At 38.3% G+C, this 22,770-nt stretch overlaps 2 protein-coding genes across 4 annotated transcripts in view; one reads left to right on the top strand and one right to left on the bottom strand.

Moving 5' to 3' along the window:
• The window catches only part of VMP1 (vacuole membrane protein 1), a 124,069-nt gene extending 116,606 nt beyond the window's left edge, over positions 1 to 7,463 (bottom strand). The window contains exon 1 of the mRNA XM_074261965.1: positions 7,345 to 7,463. The gene's annotated coding sequence lies outside the window, so the exon portion shown is untranslated. The remainder of the gene's footprint in view (positions 1 to 7,344) is intronic.
• A 1,823-nt stretch (positions 7,464 to 9,286) lies between these two features.
• On the top strand, positions 9,287 to 19,792 carry PTRH2 (peptidyl-tRNA hydrolase 2). 3 transcript variants are annotated; one of them, XM_074261967.1, is made up of 2 exons: positions 9,287 to 9,454; positions 19,101 to 19,792. In XM_074261967.1, exons 1-2 carry the CDS (start codon positions 9,345 to 9,347, stop codon positions 19,657 to 19,659), a joined length of 669 nt encoding a protein of 222 aa, XP_074118068.1. In that variant the 5' UTR covers positions 9,287 to 9,344; the 3' UTR covers positions 19,660 to 19,792. The 3 variants fall into 3 exon arrangements, with proteins under 3 accessions (XP_074118068.1, XP_074118069.1, XP_074118070.1); XM_074261968.1 differs by lacking the exon at positions 9,287 to 9,454 and adding an exon at positions 9,740 to 9,867; XM_074261969.1 differs by lacking the exon at positions 9,287 to 9,454 and adding an exon at positions 13,811 to 13,934.
• Positions 19,793 to 22,770: the final 2,978 nt, after the last annotated feature.

Raw genomic sequence — 22,770 nt, 5'->3', positions numbered from 1 at the left:
GTACAGTCAGAAGAGGGATGAAGACATGTTTGGCCTAGGCTTCTTCCCTAAATCGAAGGTTCCCCAGGAATCAGGCAAACAGAAAGTAAGATCTCAGGAGTCAAAGTACTAGAATTAATTTTCAATGCATGAATGTGTTTTCCAAAAGCTCATCAACATTTATCAACTTCCTTTTCTGTCATTGGTGCTACTCTGATGGATAAAAATGGCCTGAAATTTACTTTAATTTGCATTTCTCTTACATCAGTAACACAATAATTTTCTCATGGGTCCTTTTTCTTCCCACCTTTTTGTCTTTCCCACTCCTGGGCAGCTAATACCTTTTAGTTAAAATCAAGTTATAATACCCTTCAAATAGGTCTTTCAGGTTCTCCCTTCCTCAATGTAGCCTTCACAGCTAACAAAGTAATCTTCCTAAACAAAATATATAGCCAATAGTTATGAGATAAATAAATATCCTATAATTTATGAGCGCAATGGAATATTACTATATCATAGTACAGATAAATATGAAGAATTCAAAGAAGCATGGGAAGATGTGTATGACGTGAACTGCTTAAAAGAATAAAAAGAGAATGACTACAATAATGTAAAAAAAAAAGTCAAAGTCAAAAGAAAGTTGATCAAAGACAACACTTCATTAGAAATGTACTGTACTACCGAGGTTTAAGTTTACAACTGATAAACTATAAAAGTGCAAATAACATAGCATTAAGTAACTTTGCTTAACTGTTGTTAAGAAACATACTTTGTTGGCTGGTATGTTTGCTGAGAAGTTTATGCTACTTCAAAACAAATTTCATTTTATCAATAACTTTAAACATACATATTAATGATTAATAAAGAAGATGTTATCTGCCTAGTGTACACATCTGATTATGTCACTTCCCTGCTCAAAAATCTTCAATGAATCCCCACTACATAGTATAAAAGCTAAAATCTTTACTCTGACATCAAGGCTTTCCTTGTTCATTCTATTCCCTGGCACTGCATTCTACACTGCTAGTGCCTTCTTTCTGAGATAATCTTCCATTTGTACTGGGGGGTGTATGGATGTTTGAGAGGGCTAGCACCTCTATGTAAGAGCTTACTGAACATTTTGCACAGTTGCTCAACCACTTTTCATGTTTATCTGGCACTTAGCTCTCACCTGTGACTCCAAGCTCTTAGTAAAACTGTCTCAGAAGATGGGCTAAACCAAGTTGAGGGTAATAGAGCACAAATCCATCAGTGGGTTAGGATATGTCTATCCTAATCAGATGAAGACTTCCCCTTCCCCCCCAGACTGGATGAAAGAGAACAGTTTTTTCCAATAGCCATGAAGGCAATTAAAGCAGGCATTGTGGAGTGCTTAGAGATTGATGAGACATCAAAATCCAAGATCATCCACTGTATCCCAGGCCACTGTCAGTTGCTCTGACTTAAGTTTTGTCACTGGACTTCAATGACTCTGGAAGAGAGATTGAGCTTGATGACATGTAACTCTGCCTCCCTTAAATTCAAATCACCCATGAGTCTATCTTGATATTGCCCTATGTTGTCATTGGTCCTCTTAAAAAACCAAGGACTAACAACACTGTCTTGAATTTGCATTATGTATTTCATATATTTACAGTTATTTGCATGTTGTATTCACCATTAGAATGTGAATTTCTTGCAGGTAGAGAATTTTTTTTTAATTTTCTTTTTATACTTAGGACTGAGCACATAAAATGCTCTTAATAAATGCTTGCTGATTCAGAGAGCTCTTAATAGAGCTGAATGTTAGAGATAAATTACAACTTAATCTGATTATCTCCATATAAGAGGATAAATTCAAAAGAACGTTTTAGATGTTCAATCAAGAGACACTAAACCATAAGCCTACAAAAACTATGATGCAATGATAATTTGATAGTGTTTACCTGAAATAGCAAAGTCCATAGCAAAATTAACAAAGAAACACAGAATTCACTGTGTTCAATATAGCAAACTAAATCAGTTTTGAAGTTTTTTTCAGGGGAAATGCCAAGAAATTCATATAGCCTTTTTCTTGGGTATTGGACTATATGACCTTTAGGGTGCCTTGTAGTTCTAGATCTATGATCCTCCTCAAACGTTTTTGTTTATTAAGATTTCTTGATATCACCTAGAAAGGAAGTGAAGTAATTCAAAATTACTGTTCTGAAAGCTACAACAAGAACTCTTTTTTTATTTGTTGTCCAATCCAACCAGAAACAAACCTACACCATTGTTTAGGTGTCTTTTCCTGGCAGTTACCTGACTTTAATTAAAAAAAAAAAAAAAAAAAAAAGTTTTTTCAACAGTCACCAAAACCATTTGGTATTGGCTAAGAAATAGACTAGTTGATCAGTGGAATAGGTTAGGTTCACAGGGCAAGATAGTGAATAAAAATAGCAATCTAGTGTTTGACAAACCCAAAGATCCCAACTTTTGGGATAAGAATTCATTATTTGACAAAAACTGCTGGGAAAACTGGAAATTAGTATGGCAGAAACTAGGCATGGACCCACATTTAACACCACATACTAAGATAAGATCAAAATGGGTCCAAGATTTAGGCATAAAGAACAAGATCATAAATAAATTAAAGGAACATGGGATGGTTTACCTCTCAGACTTGTGTAGGAGGAAGGAATTTGTGACCAAAGGAGAACTAGTGATCATTACTGATCACAAAATAGAAAATTTTGATTACATCAAATTTAAAAGCTTTTGTACAAACAAAACTAATGCAAACAAGATTAAAAGGGAAGTAACAAATTGGGAAAACATTTTTACAGTTAAAGGAATATACAGGGGATTGACTTTAATTTATAAGAAATCAAGCCATTCTCCAATTGATAAATGGTCAAAGGATATGAACAGACAATTTTCAGATGATGAAATTAAAACTATTTCCACTCAAATCTTCAACATAAAGAAAAACCAACTCACTTCCAGTTGATCAATGATGGACAGAGGTAGCTACACCCAGAGAAGAAACACTGGAAAGTGAATGTAAATTGTTAGCACTAATATCTGTCTGCCCAGGTTACATGTACCTTCGGAATCTAAAGTTTATTCTGCAACAAGAAAATGATATTCACACACATGTATTGTATCTAGACTATATTGTAACACATGTAAAATGTATGGGATTGCCTGTTATTGGGGGGAGGGAATAGAGGGAGGGGGGGATAATTTGGAAAAATGAATACAAGGGATAATATTATAAAAAATATATATATATAATAAAAATTATTAATTAAAAAAAAAAAAAAACTATTTCCACTCATGAGTGTTCCAAATCACTACTGATCAGAGAAATGCAAATTAAGACAACTCTGAGATACCACTACACATCTGTCAGATTGGCTAAGATGACAGGACAAAATAATGATAAATGTTGGAGGGGATGTGGGAAAACTGGGACACTGATGCATTGTTGGTGGAGTTGTGAAAGAATCCAACCATTCTGGAGAGCAATCTGGAATTATGCCCCAAAAGTTATCAAACTGTGCATACCCTTTGACCCAGCCGTACTACTACTGGGCTTATATCCCAAGGAAATACTAAAAAAGGGAAAGGGACCTGTATGTGCCAAAATGTTTGTGGCAGCCCTTTTCATAGTGGCTAGAAGCTGGAAGATGAATGGATGTCCATCAATTGGAGAATGGTTGGGTAAATTATGGTATATGAATGTTATGGAATATTATTGTTCTGTAAGAAATGACCAACAGGAGGAATACAGAGAGGCTTGGAGAGAATTACATCAACTGATGCTGAGTGAAACGAGCAGAACTAGGAGATCATTATACACTTCAACATTGATACTGCATGAGGATGTATTCTGATGGAAGTGGATATCTTCAACATAGAGAAGAGCTAATCCAATTCCAATTGACAAATGATGGACAGAATCAGCTACACCCAGAAAAGGAACACTGGAAAATGAGTGTAAACTGTGAGCATTTTTTTTGTTTGTTTTTCTTCCCAGATTATTTTTACCTTCTGAATATAATTCTTCCTTTGCAACAACAAAAAAATTCGGTTCTACACATATATATTGTACCTAGGATACAGTATAAGATATTTAATATGAATGGGAATGCCTGCCATCTAGGGGAGGGGGTGGAGGGAAGGAGGGGAAAAACTTGGAACAGAAGGGAGTACAAGGGATGTTGTAAAAAAAAAAAAAAAAATTACCTATGCATATGTACTGTCAAAAAAAGTTACAATTATAAAATTAATTAAAAAAATTAAAGCTTTTTATTTTCAAAACATATGCATGAACAATTCTTTAATTATTTACCCTTGTAAAACCTTGTGTTCCAATTTTCCTTCCTTTCCATGACCTCCCCTAGATGACTAGTTCAATATATGTTAAACATAATAGAAATATATGTTAAGCCCAATATATGCATACATATTTATATAATTATTGTGCTGCACAAGAAAAATCAAATCAAACAAGTAAAAAAAAATAAAATAAAATAAAATAAAATGCAAGCAAGAAACCACGAACAGAGTGAAAATGCTACTTGACTTTATTCTTAATGCCATCAAATTAAAAGAGAAAAGTCAATGGGAGTATATTCTTTTCTTTTTTTTGAGTCTAAGCTTAAACATCATCAAATAAAATGAGCATTTGCAAAATCAAAAAACAGAAAAAAGATAGTACCCGAAAACCAACTCTATTATGCATAGTTTGTTTTTTTCTTTTTTAAGTATCAAATTCAACAGGTTAACTTTCAAAACTGTGCTCCTTATTTGTGTTTTGGTTGAAAAAGAAACCATTTTCACATATACTATAGAGATCATATCAACCACATATAAAACTGAGGCACAGTGAAAAGAATACTCAATAGTCAGTGCTCAGTCAGGAGAGTTGGGGTCTTAGATCAGCCTTTTCCATTAACTCAGTTAATGTTGGGCAGTTCTCTGAGAATTGGTTTTCTCTTCATTTACATGGGCCTTATATATAAGAAGAAAGTTAGATTAAAAGATATTTTAAGTCCCTACTAAGTCTAATATTTATGACTGTACCCCTCATTATGAATCAGCTGGTTTCAGTATGCATATTGCTATTTCTATGAGGTATTTTGACTACTACAAACCTCTGCTTAATTATATGCAAACATCTTAAATATTAGCTTCTCCTATATGTAGAGATCCTCAGAACCATAAATATTACAAATGTGGAAAAATAATCAAATTGACAATTACATTTTAACTCACTGAAGAATGGAATTTAGTAGGTATAAACTAAAATGACCAGTTCTAAATATCATTACATTCACATTTTTTTGGCTAGCACTTAGTATGTGCTGAAAAGTAAGGCAAAGGTCACCTCAGAAAAGTGCTTTATTTGCAAATGGAGTGAAAGAACACACTGTCAACAAGACACAGAATCTCCCTAAATGAGCCAAGGTGCTAATGTTCTGCACAACCACAGTCGAATCCTTCATGATAAGATATGACAAAATCTTTCAACAAATTAACATTAGCTCTGTTGACACTGAAACAGAAAAAGATTATTCTTTAACAGCAAAATAACATTTTTATGTTCTCAACAGCATGAGAATATTTTCCTTATGAGACAATAGGGGACTCATAGCAATCACAAAAGGTTTAATATTAAATACTAGTCTAGTGGTTATCTGGAAGAACAATATTTCTTTTATTGTTTCAGTCATGTCCAACTTTTCTTGATCCATTTGAGTTTTCTTGGCAAAGATACTGGAGTGGTTTCCCATTTCTTTCTCCAGATCATTTTATGGATGAGGATCAGAGGGAATGAGGGCTAAGTGACTTGTCCACGTTTCACACAACTAGTAAGTGTCTGAGGCTGCATTTGAACTCGGGTCTTCTAGACTCTTCTCAAGCCACAGTACCACCTAGATACTCTTCAAGAACAATATCCAACTTGATAACAGGAAACAGGGAAGTTAAAGTCCCAGAAAAAGTTCCCAAGTCGTTTGGTTAAACACACAATCAATAAATGAAACGTATTAATAGTTCGGCATGGTAGAAAAGGAAATGGATTTGGAAAAAGGCTTGAGTTCAAATCATGGTAGTGTCATTTACTACCTGTAGGACTCTGGGAAAATCATCTTACTTCTTTTCACCTAAGTTTCTTTAACTATATGAAGATTCAAATATACATATTACCCCAGGGAGAAAAAATACCTGTTCGGTTAATGAAATTAAAGCTAAAAATCCAACTAGAAGTAATCACCACCTAACAGGCATGTGTATCTTACTCTGCACCATTCAGCTGGGCGTCTCATCCTTTCAAAACTTACGGAAAACAATCCCTGGATTAGGAATCACAATGTACACAATATAACCCGCCCTTAATAGCAGATACCACCCACATTCAGTGGCTAAAAGTAATTGGTGTGGCCAATATACACAATTATAATACTATTAAAAAGTCTATCCAAGTTCTCTTTTCTTTCTGACAAAGTAATTTAACAGCAAAATGTCTCAAAATCACGGACATGAATTTCCTGTAGGGGTTTAGAAGGAGCTAGGCACTGGATCGCCTACAAGAGTGGAGGAGGAAGCGGCAAGGGCACCGATTGAGAGTCTGTGTGAGAATTAAGGGAGGAAAAGGGAAAAATGGATACAGTTGGGTTTAGGATAAGGGAAGTCATCTCTCTTCCTGCAAGGAGCGAGAAAAGGGTTTTTGCCTGCTTTGGTCTGGCCTCCGGAGATTCCGAGACCAAGCAGTTTCCCAACAGGTGGTTTTGGGAAGATCACAAGCCCCCTTTGCTCTTAAGCGGAGCTTCAGAAGAGTGAAAAGGAGGAAAGGGAAGGGGGAGGGAGAGGACACAGGGGGGTGGGGTACACACCAGGGGGAGGGAGGGAGACAGAGAGCAGAGGCAGTGACCCGGACCGAGAGGGAGAGAGGAGAGCGGTCCGGGAGAGAAGCCGAAGCCGGGGCATCGCAGGGACTCTTTGGCCGCTAAACCCGACTCGGCCAAGGCCACGATGACCGCGGAGAGCCGGCCGCTGCCCGCCAGCCCTGGGCTGAAACAGGAGCCCCAGAGGCCCGGTGAGGGAGCCGGGAAAGCTGAGCCGGCGCCCTCGCTGCCCTGGGGGCGGCGCCGGGGCAGAGTCCTGAGCCAGGAGAGAGAAGTGCCCCGTGACGTTTGTCCCCGTCTCCCCACCGCCCCGGGAACGTCTCCGCTCAGTTGGCTTGGGGGCCCCGCAGCGGCGGCTGAGGAACGCAGAGAAGCCAGGAGCGTTGGCACCTAGAGCCCGAGAGACGGCGCAGACCGAGGGAGCTCCAGGGTGGACGGCCGCTGGCTCAGGCCCCCGGCGCTCGCTCCCTCGTACCCTCCCTGATGTACGTACCCGGCGGCAGCCCCGGCTCCGGCTCCGGCTCCGCGGGAGGATCCTGACGGACTCTCACACCCGCAGATGGGCTCGAGCCAACCGGAACTTTCCCTCCTCATTTCCGGTTCACTTCCCTGCCTTCCCTCCTCGACTCCTCCTCCTCCTCCCCCGTGGAAACAGACGTCATCCCACTCCTCCCATGTCTCTTACTCTTCCCAATCTCCTGCCACTCTTTCTTAAAGTCTCTTCTCTTTCCCTCTCCCTTCGCGTCTCTTTTCCTTTCTCTTCCTCTCTTCTGCTGTACCCTTCCTCAAGAGAAGTTTACTTCCTCCCTTTACTTCACTTCCCTCTCCCGTAATGTCCCCTCTCCTGTCCTCTCTGATTGTATAAAGCTTCCTCTGGCCCTACGCTTTTCCTTCCCACGCTTCTCTCACTTCTGTCACTCTTCTTTCCCTCATTTCCCTCTCTCCTTTTCCCTCTCTTCACTTTAGCTTTCATTGTTCCTTTGTGCCTGCTTTCTCCCTTTTACTTTTCTCCCTCTTCCCTTCTCTCATTCCCCTCCTCTTCAACTTCCCTTTCTTTCCTTTTCATATTTTCCCATCTTATTTTCTTCCCTTCCCCTTTCTCTCACCTCCTTCCCTTCTACCCTCCTCTCTTCTCCCTCTTCATTCCTCCTTTCCTTTCTGTCATTCCTCTTTTCTCTCCTTTCTCACTCCTTTTTCCTCTCCCTTTCTCTCACTATTTTCACTTATTTACCCTCTCTCTCCTCCTCCCCTTCTTCCAGCTTCCCTTCTCTCCTTTTCATCCCTTCTTTTTCCTCCACCTTCTCTTTTCCCACTCCTTTTCTCCCCTCCCTTAACCCCTTTTCTTTGTTCTTTTTTCTTCCCCACCCGTTTTTCACTCTTCCCTTTTTCTCTTGCCTTTCCCCATTCTTTCCATTCCTTCTCTCTCTCCTTTCTTTTTTTTTAACAATTTTTTAAACAATTGCTTTTTGTTTTAAAAATATACGTATCACATTTACCCTTGCAAAAACCTTGTGTTCCAAACTTTAATCCTTCCCTTCCCCCCACCCACTCCCCTAAACAGCAAATAATTCACTACATATTAAACATGTGCGGTTCTTCCGTACAAATTTCCATGTTTATCATGCTGCACAACAAAAATCAGAAAAGAAAAAACAAAAAGCAAACAATAAAGTAGGTGAAAAGAGCACGTGATCTACATTCAATCAGAACAATCCTCTCTCATTAGATGCAAATGGCTGTCTCCTTCAAATCTTTTGGAATTGACCTGAATCACCTTCATCAGAATTGATCTTGTCATAATCTTGTTGTTGCTTCCCCTTCTCTTTTAAAGCTAATTTCTCTTTCCCCTTTTCACTTTCACTTCTAATCCGTCTTTCTGAATTTCCCCAAACATTCTTCCCAGTCTGGCCTTCCATCCAGCCTTCCTTTCCTTTTCCCACCTTCTTGTTTATGTCTTTATCTGTTCCTTGTTTCTTTCAGTCTCTTCTTCAATCAGTGAATCAAATAACAATGTTTTAAGCACCTCTGACACCAATCTAGGCACTGGAGATTCAAAAACAAAACACGAAAATATCGGCTTTCAAGAAATTTGTCATATATGGAGATGGCATGTACATATAGTATGTGTGCATATGTAGGATAAATACAAAATAAATGTTAAAGAGTATCTATTTCCCCTAAACAACTAGCAGATTCCCTCTCAAATAGTATTGATTATTTTTGCATTTATTGTCTAATATTTAGCCGTAGAAGGAAATGGCCAATCAGAACGCAGGAAACGCCTCCAAAAGCCCGAGGAAGCACCAGGCCCCGGACTTAGCTGGGTGGGATGCAAAGACTGGCAAAAAATTTCTGCCCCTGGAGTCCCGTCGCGTCTCCTAGAACGTAAACTCTTCCTACTAGAGATTCGTTGTATTTGCGTCCCGTGCCTCGATTGATTCTCGGAACCACGCATGTTAACTGGCCCCTAAGTTAAATGCCTGTGGACAGTGGATGGAAGGGAGTGGAAAAAGCCATCCGTTACGGGGATTGGAAGCATGTGAACCGTTTGAAAGTGGCGCTCGCGCGGTCTCGAATCAAGTTGGGAATTCTAAAAGGCGAAGGTGAAGTAGGGCATTCCGGGCAATGAAGGGCCGCCGGTGCAAGAGTACAGACGGGGAGTGGGTGCCGAGGAGAGAGGGTTATAACAAGGGTGCAAAGATAGGTTAGGGCCAAGCAGTGAAAAGATTGAATCAAAGGGTGGTTTTTAATTTTAATTTCCAAGGAGCCCAAAGAAGGAACTTCCTCCCCTCATTGGCCCGTCCCCTCCTTCCGACTCCTCCCAACCACCTGTACAATGATTCTCGCGAGATCTTGGGCCAGTTCTCGAAATTTAGCCACACTGGCCAAGCAAGGGTTAGGCTGATTTATCCCTCCATGAGATTAGTCCCCGGAACTGGCTGTCGGGTAACCCGGAAGAGATAACCCTCGCGGGAGGAGGAGGGCGTCGGCCGCGCTGAGCTGAAGGAAGGGTCAGGTAGGGAGGAAAGCCGGGAATCGGAGATAGGGCGGCCCTTCCCAGCCGGGGCTTCCTTTGCTCTTAGCCCGGGCCGGGAATGGGGGCATGAGGAAGGTGAGGGAGACGGGAAGGGCGAGCCCAACCTCCTCCGCAGGTGCTGGAGCAGAGGTCTCTCCGGCCGGGATGTGAAGAAGAGATAGCGTTGGGCCCTTCTTGTGTGCTTGGCAGAGCTTCCCAACTCTCGTTTCCCACCCAGCAGGCGGGGGAGCTGCCCGGAAGTCCCGAGCTTCAGCTCCAGGGCCGGGGCCAGTCTTCAGTCAGGGATGCTCCAATGGGCATCTGGCCTTGACTCCGCACTGCGGCTCCCCCCAACCTTTGTCCTCAAGCCTCCAACTCTTCCCCTCCCCCCCCCAGTCCCATAGCAGATGACTTGGCTCCCCCAGAATGTCTTTATCCGGACCTCTCCACGTGTTCGTGGTCTCCAGTGGCCTCCCGTGGCTTCACGAAACCCCACATGTATACAATAACGAGGCCCAGTCCAATTGCATCGTGGCTGCAGCCCGTGAAAATGAAGCTGTAACTACTGGCTATGGCTTCTGTCTTCCCATCCGCCCTCAACTTCTTTTTTCTTCATTTTCAGTCTTTTCTTGGCATCTGCGCCCTATCGTTTCCATTATGGCCTTAGCTATGGCCAAACTTCCAGAAGCAGGCCCTGCTTCCATTCCCTTACCGCCATTCTCTCATTTCCTTGCCTTACTGACACTATTCCTTCAGGTGTCCTTTTCTGTGTCTTTATCCCTTAGGATTTCTTCACCATTTTATATGGCTCTCATTCTAGTAAGGCACAAGAAACTCTGTTGGCTTCTGTTACACAATTTCTTTCCTGCTTTCCTACCTTCTACCATGATAGTCTCTAATGATCCTGAGTCTTTTTGGTCCAATCCAAGTTCATTGTATATCATCCCTTTGTAAGTGATTTCCAAATCTACAGATCTTGTTTCAGTCTCTTCCCTAAATTCCAGTACTTACATCATCAGCTATATGCTGGATCATCCAAACGTCTCACCAGCTTGTCAGATCTCAAATGTGTGCAAAATCCAATCATTCTCCTTAAGCTGACTGGTTCTTTGTCATATTTATGAGAAAATACACATTCTTTATATTGGCATTTAAATTCTTAAATAATCTGGTACCGATGTAACTTCCTATTACTCCTTCACAAACTCAACATTTCAGTCAGATTGTACTATGGCAAAGCTTCTTAAACTGACCCCATAGGGGGGGGAGGGGGTTTGCAAATTTGATTTGTTATCATTAAATGTTTGATTTGTATACTTATTTCATATATCCATTTACTTGGGGTCACGTTAAAAATATCTCCGGCAAAAAGGGATCACGAGTGGAAAAAGTTTAAAAAGCCTTGTGCTATGGGATTGTTGCTTGCCCTCAGTACTTTATTACCATTTATTTCCCTTTTCCCTGTAGTCTCCTTTTCTCTCTTTTTGATTTTTAACCTTTATCATGATTATATGATTATCAATTAAGCTCAATTTGTTATCCCCAGCAATTAGCATGGCATCTTTCACATCATTCTCAGTATTTAAGCAGGTCATCTTTTAAAAGCATGTGCTAAGTACTTCTTATATGCCAAGGTCTTGGGAGATGCCTTCTAATCATCTGCCTTCATCATATACTAACAAGATTCAGTAGAAGTAATCAGTTTATTCTCTCCATCCCAGTAATACTGAATTAAAGGTCAAAGCCCCTTCCCCAAAGCTAGGTGTCCATTTTCTCATTCCCATACACCTCAAACTTATTGATCACCTTAATGTCTTCTCCAGATCTGTTCATTTCTGTACCTTCTGGAACTCCTGCTTTAAAATCAGTAAATATCCTTCAATTTTAGACTTCTTTCTCTTTTAAGAATTTGTTCCTTCTTCTGGTATGACGGATGACAGTGCATCCCTAATTAAACTTTACAGAACTGGTTGTATCTCCTCTCAGCTACTGATTATCTATTCCTGGTCTAGAAATTGAAATTCCATTAATACTTGCTGACTTTCTATTCCCATCATTTGACAATTCTTCTTTAATGGTTCAATCTATCCAACCTCGTCACCTACTCCAGCTTCCTGTTGCTTTTAGTTTTACAATCCTCAAGTCTTGTTCCTTTCATGAGTATAGTTCTTAATCCATAGTCTTCCTCTCTATCCCAGTTTCTGCCCCTTTACTAGGGTACTTATATATTGTAAATTCTGTATCCCACTCAATGAACTAGCCACTCCACACCTTGCTTCTCTTCAAGTCTTCTAGAGCCTCTCTCTCTTTCTGCCTTCTCAGCTGAGGACCTTGACCTTAGAATTTGCCTGGAAAGTTGAAATCATTTGCTATAGCCTTTGTCTTCTATCTTTCTTTATTAGTCTCCTACCTTCTAAGCATCTTCACCAGCAATATGGGATCTTCACTGTCATCCATCCTCAAGCTTTTTAATCTTAAATCTTAAGTCTCTTCGTATCTAAATGGCACCTTCTTTGTTCCCTACAAATCTGTCCATGTTTCTTCTGTCCTTAAAAGATTCTACCTGCTACCTATAATTTCTCTCTTCCCCTTCTCAACTTTCTTGAAAAAAATTGTGATCTTTTCTCAGTCTTCACCTTTTTTACTGCTTCTACAGCAATTTATACATTCTCTGGGTTTTTATGACTCTGCTTTCTCTTGGTTCTACTCTTACTGTCACTTTTCTGTTTTCTTTGCTGGAATTTTATGTCATAACCATTAATTATAATTATCCTTCAAAGATTTTGTCTTGGACTACTTTTTTTTTCTTTGCTCTCTCCTTTAGTGATCCATCGGCCTGCATGGATTCTGTCATCAACTCTATGCCAGATGATTTCTAGATCTATAGCTATTTCTGTCCTCTCTGCTGAGTTTCAGGTCTTCATCAACTACCCATTAAACTTTTCCAACTGAAAATCCATAGATATCTCAACCTCAACAGAATTTGTTATCTTTTCTTCAAAATTTCTCATATTTTTAACTTCTTTCTAAATGTCAGAGCTACTGTCATTCTCCAATTCACCAAAATCAGAACTTTGCCATCTGCCTCAGCTCCTTACTTTCACTCACTTCAGAGATGCCAGTCAGGTACTGAATTTTATCTTTTCTCTATACCCTATCATGTATACATTCTTTTCATTCCACTTGCCCTGATATTACCCTAGTTCAGGCCCTAATCACCTCGTGTCTTAGCTATTATAGTAGAGACCAGTTGGTCTCTACCTGAAATCTCTTCTCATTCAAGTGTACCTTCCATATAGTTGCCAAAATTACTTTCCTTAAGTGCAGACCTAATCAAGTAATCTCTCCTCTTAAGCTCAGTTAATAAATTCTAGTAGCTCCCCATTGCTCCTAGGATCAAATGTAAATTTCTTTTTCAGCATGTAAGCTTTTTTTACAAACTCAGTACTTCCTATGTTTTGAATCTTCTTATATTTTACGCCCATTCATACATTATAAACAGTAAAACAACCATGACAGAGCCATGTAACAAGGACCTAAAGAAATTCAGTGATAAATACAACATATTCTCATCTCTTTCTATGGTTTTTTTTGGGGGGTTGTGTTCCCCCCCCCCTTATATTCTACTATTGCTATGCCATAGAAGATCTGTCCAGTGTGTTAAAGGATTTCCTTTATGTATTATTATGTTGGTTAACAGTACAGAATAGGATCATAAGTTTAGAGCTAAAGACCATCTTAGAGATAATCTGATTCAATTCCCTCATTTTACATTTGAAGCCCATTGAGATTAAGCAGCTTGCCCAATATTAGTTGGCTAGCATTTATTAAATGCCAGGCACTGTACTAAGTGGTGGGGGACACAAAGAAAGACAAAAAAGACCAGTTGTTGCTCATAAGTAGCTCACAGTCAAAATAAGGGGAGGAGAAGAGACACGCAACTTTGTACAGCATAGATTTACCTAGAATAAATTAGTAGTTGCAGAGAGAGGGTGCTGAAGTTAAGGAGGACTGGAAAAGGCTTCTTGCAGAAGAAAGTTTTCTTCAACTGACATTGAAGAAAGAAGGTAAGAATAAGAAGGAAGAGAGTTCCAGGCAGAAAGGATAACCAGTAAAAATGCAGAGTCTAGAGATAAAGTATCTTATTCCCCTAATAGGAAGAAGACCAATGTCACTGGCTCACAGAGTAAGTAGAAATAGGGAGGAAAGGTAGGAAGAGAGCACAAAAACAGCAAGTGGCAACGCTGGCAAGAAGAATATAATGTTAGCTGTTTGTTTCTAGTTCTTTTGATGGTCTTGTTAGACTTTCACAGGAAATGATAATTGTGTTATTCTTTTATTCATTTCTTGAACATAAACAGCTTATTTAAATAGTTTACATTAGTTTTGCCTCAACTGTCATACCAAATCTCTTAAGTTATTCTTTATTTTTTCTGCTGAGGCAATTGGGGGAAAGTGACTTGCCCAGGGTCACACAGCTAGGAAGTGTTAAGTGTCTGAGCTCTATCCACTGCACCACATAGCTGCCCCCTTAATTTATTCTTTATTCTGGTTTGATAATGATTTTGATCTTTACTCCACTAAGTTATTGTGTGAGTGTACATAAACAACTGACAAATATAAATTGATAACAAATTGATGTTTTCCTGCCTCAAAATATAATATAATCACTTTAATTTTTTATTATTTTGCATGGTTTTTGGCAGATCTATCACCATCTCTATTCCCAAAAATAGTATTCATGAGTCTTCTTTATGGTTTATAAGTTCTAAACTCTTCTGAGAGAGAAAGTGAGTCCAGGAATTAAAACACCTCTTATTTTTCCAGCATATATTTCTTTTCTTCTCTTTGCCCACCTATTCACTGAAGTCACTGAATATTAAAGTGTTGGGGGCAGAGAGCAAAGAAGAAGAAGTTGCAACATTAATATTGATAAGTGTACTACCAGGTAGGAATGACTGGGGACAAAAGAACCATCCAAAACAAGGATTCTAGGAAAATTTAAGGATAATAGAATATAGTCAGGGAAAAAAAGATTGCCTTCCAATTCTGAAATTCTGTGTGAGGACAACTGGACTCTTTTGCTTTCCTCCATCTTATAGCCTAAAAGGCCTGCTAGAAATAGGACTTACAGAACAGCAAAGTATCTGGGAGGCCATGTGGCTTAATACCATTTTTTTCTGACTACAAGTGAGACCTATGAAACCAGTTAGAACATATAGCTCTTCTGAAAATTGAAGTCTTTGCTTGAAATTGTGTGGGGCAAGCAATGTGGTTCCTCAGAAACTGTCTTGTTAAAGTAAGAGAAGCCTTAGGCCTCAGTTTGGATTTTTCATTCTAGTCAGCTCATTATCATCCCACTCCCTTATATTCTACTTATATTCTACAATATAAGGGATAAGTAACTGCAAAGAGTCAATCTAAACTAAAAGCTTTGCATAAGGGGATCTTGGGGAGGGGTTGGATAGTGCTTTTTTATTTAACTGAGCTCTTCTTGTATGAATTTGGCCTCCTCTTTCTGGACTTCTCAGAGGTAAGGACTGCCCACTTCTCATGAGATTCTAATAAAATCTTCACTTTGAGAGATCTCCCAAGTAGTCATTTTGGGTTAGGGTCTCTATGCCCCTCACAAAATGAAAATGAATTCTATTTAGACAAAAGATGTGCATATTTTTATGGGAAACCCAACAGAAAAACAGTGATCTAGAGAAAAGTTACTCAAGCTTGTGGAAATAGTGGAATTGAAGCAATCTTCCTGCCAATGCCATTGGACACAGTAGTTAAATCATTCTCTGTCCACGAGGATCTAGAACATGAAAACTGCTTAAATAAAATTACACATTTTTTTTTGCAAATGTTAAAAAAAAAAAAAAAGACAACTAGACAAGGACTTAAAAGGATCTGGATTCCAATTCCTGCTGGGCAATTTGTTTTGTCCAAAGGATAGACAGACCACATAAGCCCTTTTTCAGTTTATACATCTACACTATAATACCTTCCTGCCTCCATCACAGAGTGGTAGTGAACATCAAATGAGATAATCTCTCTTGAGTCTCCATTCCTATATCACCAGCTACTTATCGAACAAATCTATCTAAGAAATTTGTTGTGTCCAAGGTAAAATTCATTATCTAGAATTCTACTCTAAACCCATCTCCATCCCCATACTTCTCATCACCATTCTTATAGTTACCTAAATTCATAACCTTGGAGTTTTCCTCAGCTCCTCTATCCCTCAGATTCAGTATGTTGCTGTCTTGTTGATTCTATTTCCACAGTATTCTCAAACCCATTCCTTTTTCCTGTTACACAGAGAAGTGTTTCCCAGTACATGATAACTTCTAATACATATTAACAAGATATTACAAAATGAAAAGTAATCCAAAAGAGAATTTCAAGTTTTAAGTCAAGGTAATAAGCATTTATTAAATGCCTACTACATGCCAGATACTGTGGTAATTCTGGGGATAAAGGACACAAAAACCAGTTCCTGCCTTTGAGAAACTCAGTCTGATGGGTGAAAAACTTGCAAACTATGTAGAAACAAAATCCAGACAAGATAAATTGTAGATAATCTTAAAAGAAAGGCACTAAGATTAAGAATTGAGGAAAGTTTCTTGTAGAAAGTGGGATTTTAAGACTTGAAGAAAATTGGGAAGCAGAAGTGAAGAATGAGAGAATTCCAAACCAGGGACACAGTGAGCAATGAAAATGCACATAGTTGAGAGAGAAAGTGTCTTGTAGCAATAACATCTGGGTCACAGAATAAGTAGAGGAGAATACTATGTTAAAAAAATAATAATAACCAAGGTAGGAAGGGGCCAGATTATGAAGGACTTTGAAAGCCAGAGAGGATTTAATATTGGTGGTGAGTGGTGATAGGATTTGGAGTTGGGGATGACATGGCACTTTAGGAAAATAATTTTGACAGTTAAGTGGAGAACAGACAGGAGTTGGAGAAGAGGCTTGAGGTTGGGAGAAAATCTGTTGCAGTAGTGCAAATAGGTGAAGGGGGTCTGTTCCAGGATGGTAGCAAATGTCAGAGGAGAAAGGGGGGAGTTGTTACAAAGCTAGAGACAATAAGATTTTTCAGATGATTGAATGGAGGGGATAGTGGTGGTAACATTAATCTAGAATCAAGGATGACATTTGGGTTCTTGATGACTGGGAGTGGTGCTAAACTCAAAGAAGTGAAAAGTATAAAATAGCTGAGTGTAAAAACAGACACAGAAATTATATGACTATAAACATGAGACGATTCTTATATAAACTCAAACCTACATAATTGAAGTAACATTTATTTTTGATGGGTAGGTAAAGCCAATATAATTTTAAAGATGACGATTTTGCCTAACCTAGTTATTCTATGTCATCCCAATTAAATTACTAAAAATTATTTTATTGAATTATGGAAGAATAAAAAGGTCAAGTTTTCTTGAAATGGATATTTTTTATTTTACATTGGATCCTCTCTTATGGTCTGCTGTGTACGTGTCATTTTAAATTTTTATTTTATTTGTTTTCTGAGGCTGGGTAAGTGACTTGCTCAGGGTCACCCAGCTAGGAAGTGTTAAGTGTCTGAGACCAGATTTTGAACTCGGATCCTCCTGAATTTAGGGCTGGTGCTCTATCTACTGCGCCACCTACCTGCCCCTAAGTTTAAAATTTTTAAAAATCACCCCAAAAATAATAGTGAGGAAGAGAGGAGAGTTTGAGGAAAGATAGGAAATTCTGTTTCAGACATGTAGGTTTAGGAGTCTTAAGTTTACTCACAGATGTATATATTGATTTTTTTTTTTTTTTTTAATATTGTAGCCATACATACTTAAGAGGATGACTGGTACAATCATCCCTGTAGGAGGAAGCTGCTTTTTGTGAATGAAGAGATGATGATAATAGCTGGTATTTATATAGCATAAATTATATAAATATTTAGCAGTTACAATTTGCAAAAAAAATTTACACATATTTCATTTAATTTTCACAACAACCCTAAAACTATTATCCCCGTTTTACTAATGGAGAAACTGAGGTAGAGGACTTACCCAAGGTCACACATCTATGGTGTGAGACCATATTTGAACTTGTATATTACTGACTCCAGGTTCAATACTCAATCCATTGTACTGGTAGGTGCTAAGCTAAAACAAATTTGAAGAGGAAGGAAAGAAAACAATGGGGAAAGGTAGAGTATCAACATTAAACTCTTTAGAAAAAGTTTCATCTGGAAAAAATTGGTTGGATTAGTTGACATATACGGTACTTTCCAATCCAGATATATGTTAAAAGTGAAATCAAAGTTGAAGAATTCTTATAGTTTCTGGTGGATTGAAGATGATCACAAGAATTGTAAAGTTTGAATGTCAAGTATTGAGAGGACTATTTAGATGCATGAAAATGGTGCTAATGGTTTGGATGTGGAGGTGATATTAACAGAGGTGACGAATGACCAAGAGTTGAGGTTCAAAGAGATAATGGGAGGGAGTTGGAGGACAGCCAGGTTGCTTTTAAGTTCTCCTGGACCCCCTACTGTATTATAAGGCTTGCTTGACAGTGTGGAAAGAACATTGGCTTTGGAATTAGACATAGATCAAATCCTGCTTCTATCTCTTATAAGGTAATTAGCATTGTCCATGGGAAAGTGATCATATCTCCTCTTCTATGAAACAAAGAGACTAAATTAGATGATCTTCTAAATCCTCTGGAATATAGTAGTTTACCCACCCTCTGAGTCTCAAAGCATTGCCTTTAAGGACATTGGAAGATTTTTATATTTTTGGTTTGGGAAACTTTTTTTTTCCTTTTCTATCTAAAGCAAAGACTGGGTATATGAAGTCATCATGTGGTAATAAACTAAAATGCAGTAGTGACAACTGTGTCAGGGTATCCTAGCACATTGTTGAAACTACCTTTGCCTATCTACAGAGAGCCTTTAGATCCTAGAAGCATTTTGATGAAATATCCAACCCTTTATCTTATATGGACAATTGGCAAGACAAATTTAAAAACTGACTTTCTTTTGGGTCCAAGAACCCAAAATTGTCTAAATTGCCTAAATAGCTCTACCTTGTCAGCTTTAGGGCCTGAGGGAAAATTTTTGAGGAGCTGCATTCAAAAAATTGTTACTTTTTTTTTTTACATGTTTTCAGATATAGATTCAGAAATATGTTAGAAATTACATCAATGGGTTTATTTGTTGCTGAAATAGTTAACTATTATTTCTTTCCCTTTAGATTTTTTCCAAGTCTGAGCATGGATTACTTCGCTCACCCTGGCACACTTGGCCTGGCTGCTGGAGTTGCCTGTGGCATATGTTTGGGCTGGGGCCTTGGAATCCGATTTGGAGTAACCCCCAGGACCCCATCAATGAGCAGTACTAATCCAGTGAATAAGAAAAGCCCAGAGGCCCACACTGAAGCCAGCATCTTGGGAGAAAGTGGGGAGTTCAAGATGATTCTTGTTGTCCGCAATGATCTGAAGATGGGGAAGGGAAAAGTGGCAGCTCAGTGTTCTCATGCTGCTGTTTCTGCTTATAAACAAGTACAAAGGAGAAATCCAGAGCTTCTAAAACAGTGGGAGTACTGTGGTCAGCCCAAAGTGGTGGTCAAAGTTCCTGATGAAGAATCTCTGGCTGAATTGCTTACTCATGCCAAAGTATTAGGATTAACTGTGAGCTTAATCCAAGATGCTGGGCGTACTCAGATAGAACCAGGCTCTCGAACTGTCCTAGGAATTGGGCCAGGACCAGCAGATTTAATTGACAAAGTTACTGGCCATTTAAAACTTTATTGAGTTGCATTTTGTATGGTGGTGGGTCCGAGGGACTCAACTTCCATTTTGTTCTGACAGTAAAAGACAACCTGCCCTTTTAACTGTTTTTTAACTTGAGTTCCTGGAATGATAATAAAGTTTGTTCTGGTTTTCAGATTACCTGCCTCTAATTTTTCCAATAAGCACATCCCATTTGAAATAACAGGCTAATACTTTACTTTAAACACAGAATTGACGTATTGCTAAGCATCTAGGCAAAAAAAAAAAAAAAAAAATTCATTTGCAATGCAATTGATTTTTGATCCGTTGATGCTACTGTAGTAAAACATTTCCCAGTGTCACATCTGTGTACCTTACTGGAGACATTTATGATTTTAATGCTTTCTCTTCAACATATGTGGCAGTGTTTGGTGTGGCAATAATCTAGGGTAGTTTAGGGTAGTGTCTTAAGGTGAAAAGTTATCTGCCTTTGGTCTGTTCCATAAATAGCTAGAGGTAGAGAATGCTGGAAAGGGAGAGGGAAGTTGTTACAGTGAGAATGATGTCACATTAGCAACTGTCTCTAAACTGACTGTTTATGCCAGACTTCAAAGTGATGCAACATCATGTAACAAAGACCAGGTCAACTTAATCCCCAATTCTGTGTTACTTTTATTCTTTTTTCTTGGGCTTTTGTCATCACACAGCCTCAGAAGCGAAAAAGCGCTAAATGTTGAATTATAGTACTGTGGCTCAGCTCAGATCATGTCCAAATAGTGAGTGACAAAATGTGTCTAACCTATCAAAATCCTTAAGCTTCCTTCAGAAAGTTTCAGCTACTATAATGGTATAAATTGAAAATACAGAAATTTGCCCATATTTCTTGAAAGCAATTCTGTTATGGAATTTATTTTTTTTAAAATAGTATTTCCTTTCAAACCCACATATTAAGCCTATCACTTTTGTAACTTTACCTCCTTATTACAGTAATAATTCAAATGTTACAGAATTGAGATTTTTGAAATTCAATCCCAGAATAAGATATTTGCTAAGCTTACCTTAAAAGTTGATGGATATAGCAAAGCAATCTTGTGAGTTAGACTATGTCTTATCCCCATTTTATAAAGAACATGAATTCAAGATAGGTGGTGAAACAACTTGCCCATGCATGCTACAACTTATCTCACTTCAAGTTCAGGCAAGGTACAGGCTGTCTTTTAGCTATGGATAGCTATAATTCAGATTCCTGAATCTTGCTGAAAACAAGGTAGTGAGAGTTGTGTCATGCATGTTTTTCATTTTACAAACTATCCACTTATGCTGAATTTGTCCAGATATAATGCTGGAGAAATTTGTAGACTGTATGCATCTTAGGGGGAGGGCTATGGGGACTAAATGTGGATTCATCTTTTTAATTTGCTTGCTTGCTTTTCCTCTCTTCCCCCCCCCCCCCTTTTGATCTGATTTTTCTTGTGTAGCATGGTAGACGTGGAAGTAGGTGTAAGGGAACTATCCACGTTAGGCACATGTTATATTGCTTGCTGCCTGGGAGGAGTTGAGGGAAGGGAGAGAAATTTGGAACTTAGGATTTTACAGGGGTGGATGTTGAAAACTATCTTTGCATATATTCTGAAGACAAACTATTAAAACAATTACTTTCCAACATGTTATGTAATGAGCTATTAAGGACTGTACTGTAGCTGCAATTGGCAATCATTTTATAAATATGAATAAAGTATTACAAAATATAAACAAAAAAAGGTATGACAATACCCAGCTATGGATCAGAAGAGTCATGAATTTCTCGTACCATATTTTGTTTAGATCAAATTATATGACTGACTAAACACAGGAGCTTCATTTTAAACTAAGCTATAGCATAAAAGCAAAAACATCTGAATAAAATCTAGGATATACTTCCAAAATTGCTGTGTAGTTACATCTAACATAAGGGGTGAGAAGCAGCATAGCCAAAGAAGTCTTGATTTGGAGTCAGGAATACCAGAGTTTTAAGTTCTGTCACTTGGACACAAAAACTATGGCCCTAGGCAAGTCATTAAGTCATAAAAGAGTAGAGGGGATCTGCCTCAGTAGTGGGAAATTTCACACCAAGAATTTTTTCCCAAAAAGAAGGTACATGGATATAATGGAATACTTCCATTTTCTTATTGTCAAATTTGACCTCTCATGCCACCAGTTTCCTTACTTTAGGAGGGACCCAAATTAAATGCACTCCCCCAAACACTGAAATTGAAAGTAATTAACATTTGCACTTTGCAAAAATATTTTCCTTAAATGGGAACATAATATACATTTAAAGCCATATATACTCACAAAGTATAGTTGCCATAATATGCCTGGGAAAGGTTATAAGGGGGAAAATGAAAGATTACTTTCTTATGGAGTCTACCAGGTAGAAAGACTAGGGTATAGTAGAGAAATAACAAGATTAATGGTCTTTACATCTTTTATGTTAGGTCTCTGAAAATCACAATCTTGATGTTATCATGAAGAGAAATCAGGATCATAACTAGAGTAAAGAGAATTAAAAACTAAACCTGAAAAACTACTAACTGAAGCTATTAAGGTAAATATAGGGGGGGAAAAAGGGACCTGCTGTTTTATATACATTTCATAAAGTGACTTTTCTAGTCAATCTTACAGGTGTGTAGGGCAAATACCCACGTACAGAATAACAGAAAATATCTCATGCTAATACTTTTAAAGCAGAGACAAGACCATATTATTCAAAGGATCTGTCTTTTACTTATGTATAGGGTCTTCTTTTACTTATGTATAGGGTCTTCATAGATGGCTACAGAAGTTGGCAATTAAACAACAAAACCTGCTGGTTTAACTTATTTGTGTGCCAGTGATTTTTAGAAAATAATTTAATGCATTAGTAACTGCCATAAAAGGTAGCACTTTTTTTTTTTAAGTAACATCCCTATTTGGATGACCTGGTAGACTAAACATAGGTGACACAAAGCACTAACTGCATGTTCAAACAGGATAAAAAGTATTCGAGAGTCAAACATTTAAGTTTTTATTTAAAGCTAATATTAAGGCAATTTTTAACATACCTAAACATGATCTGTTAATTTAACTGAAATACTTGGATACAAATCTAAAGTATCACTCAGTTAACGTAGT

The sequence above is a fragment of the Sminthopsis crassicaudata genome, chromosome 4 (assembly GCF_048593235.1).
Source record: "Sminthopsis crassicaudata isolate SCR6 chromosome 4, ASM4859323v1, whole genome shotgun sequence".
In the NCBI taxonomy this organism is placed as follows: domain Eukaryota; kingdom Metazoa; phylum Chordata; class Mammalia; order Dasyuromorphia; family Dasyuridae; genus Sminthopsis; species Sminthopsis crassicaudata.
Note: the sequence above shows the minus strand (reverse complement) of the source record. Positions and strands in the feature narration are given on the sequence as shown.

Coding starts and splice junctions, on each gene's coding strand:
- PTRH2 (XM_074261967.1), top strand. CDS start 9,345: ATGGAAGGGAGTGGAAAAAGCCATCCGTTACGGGGATTGGAAGCATGT. Junction 9,455..19,100: donor GGGAATTCTAAAAGGCGAAG/GTGAAGTAGGGC, acceptor CTTTCCCTTTAG/ATTTTTTCCAAGTCTGAGCA.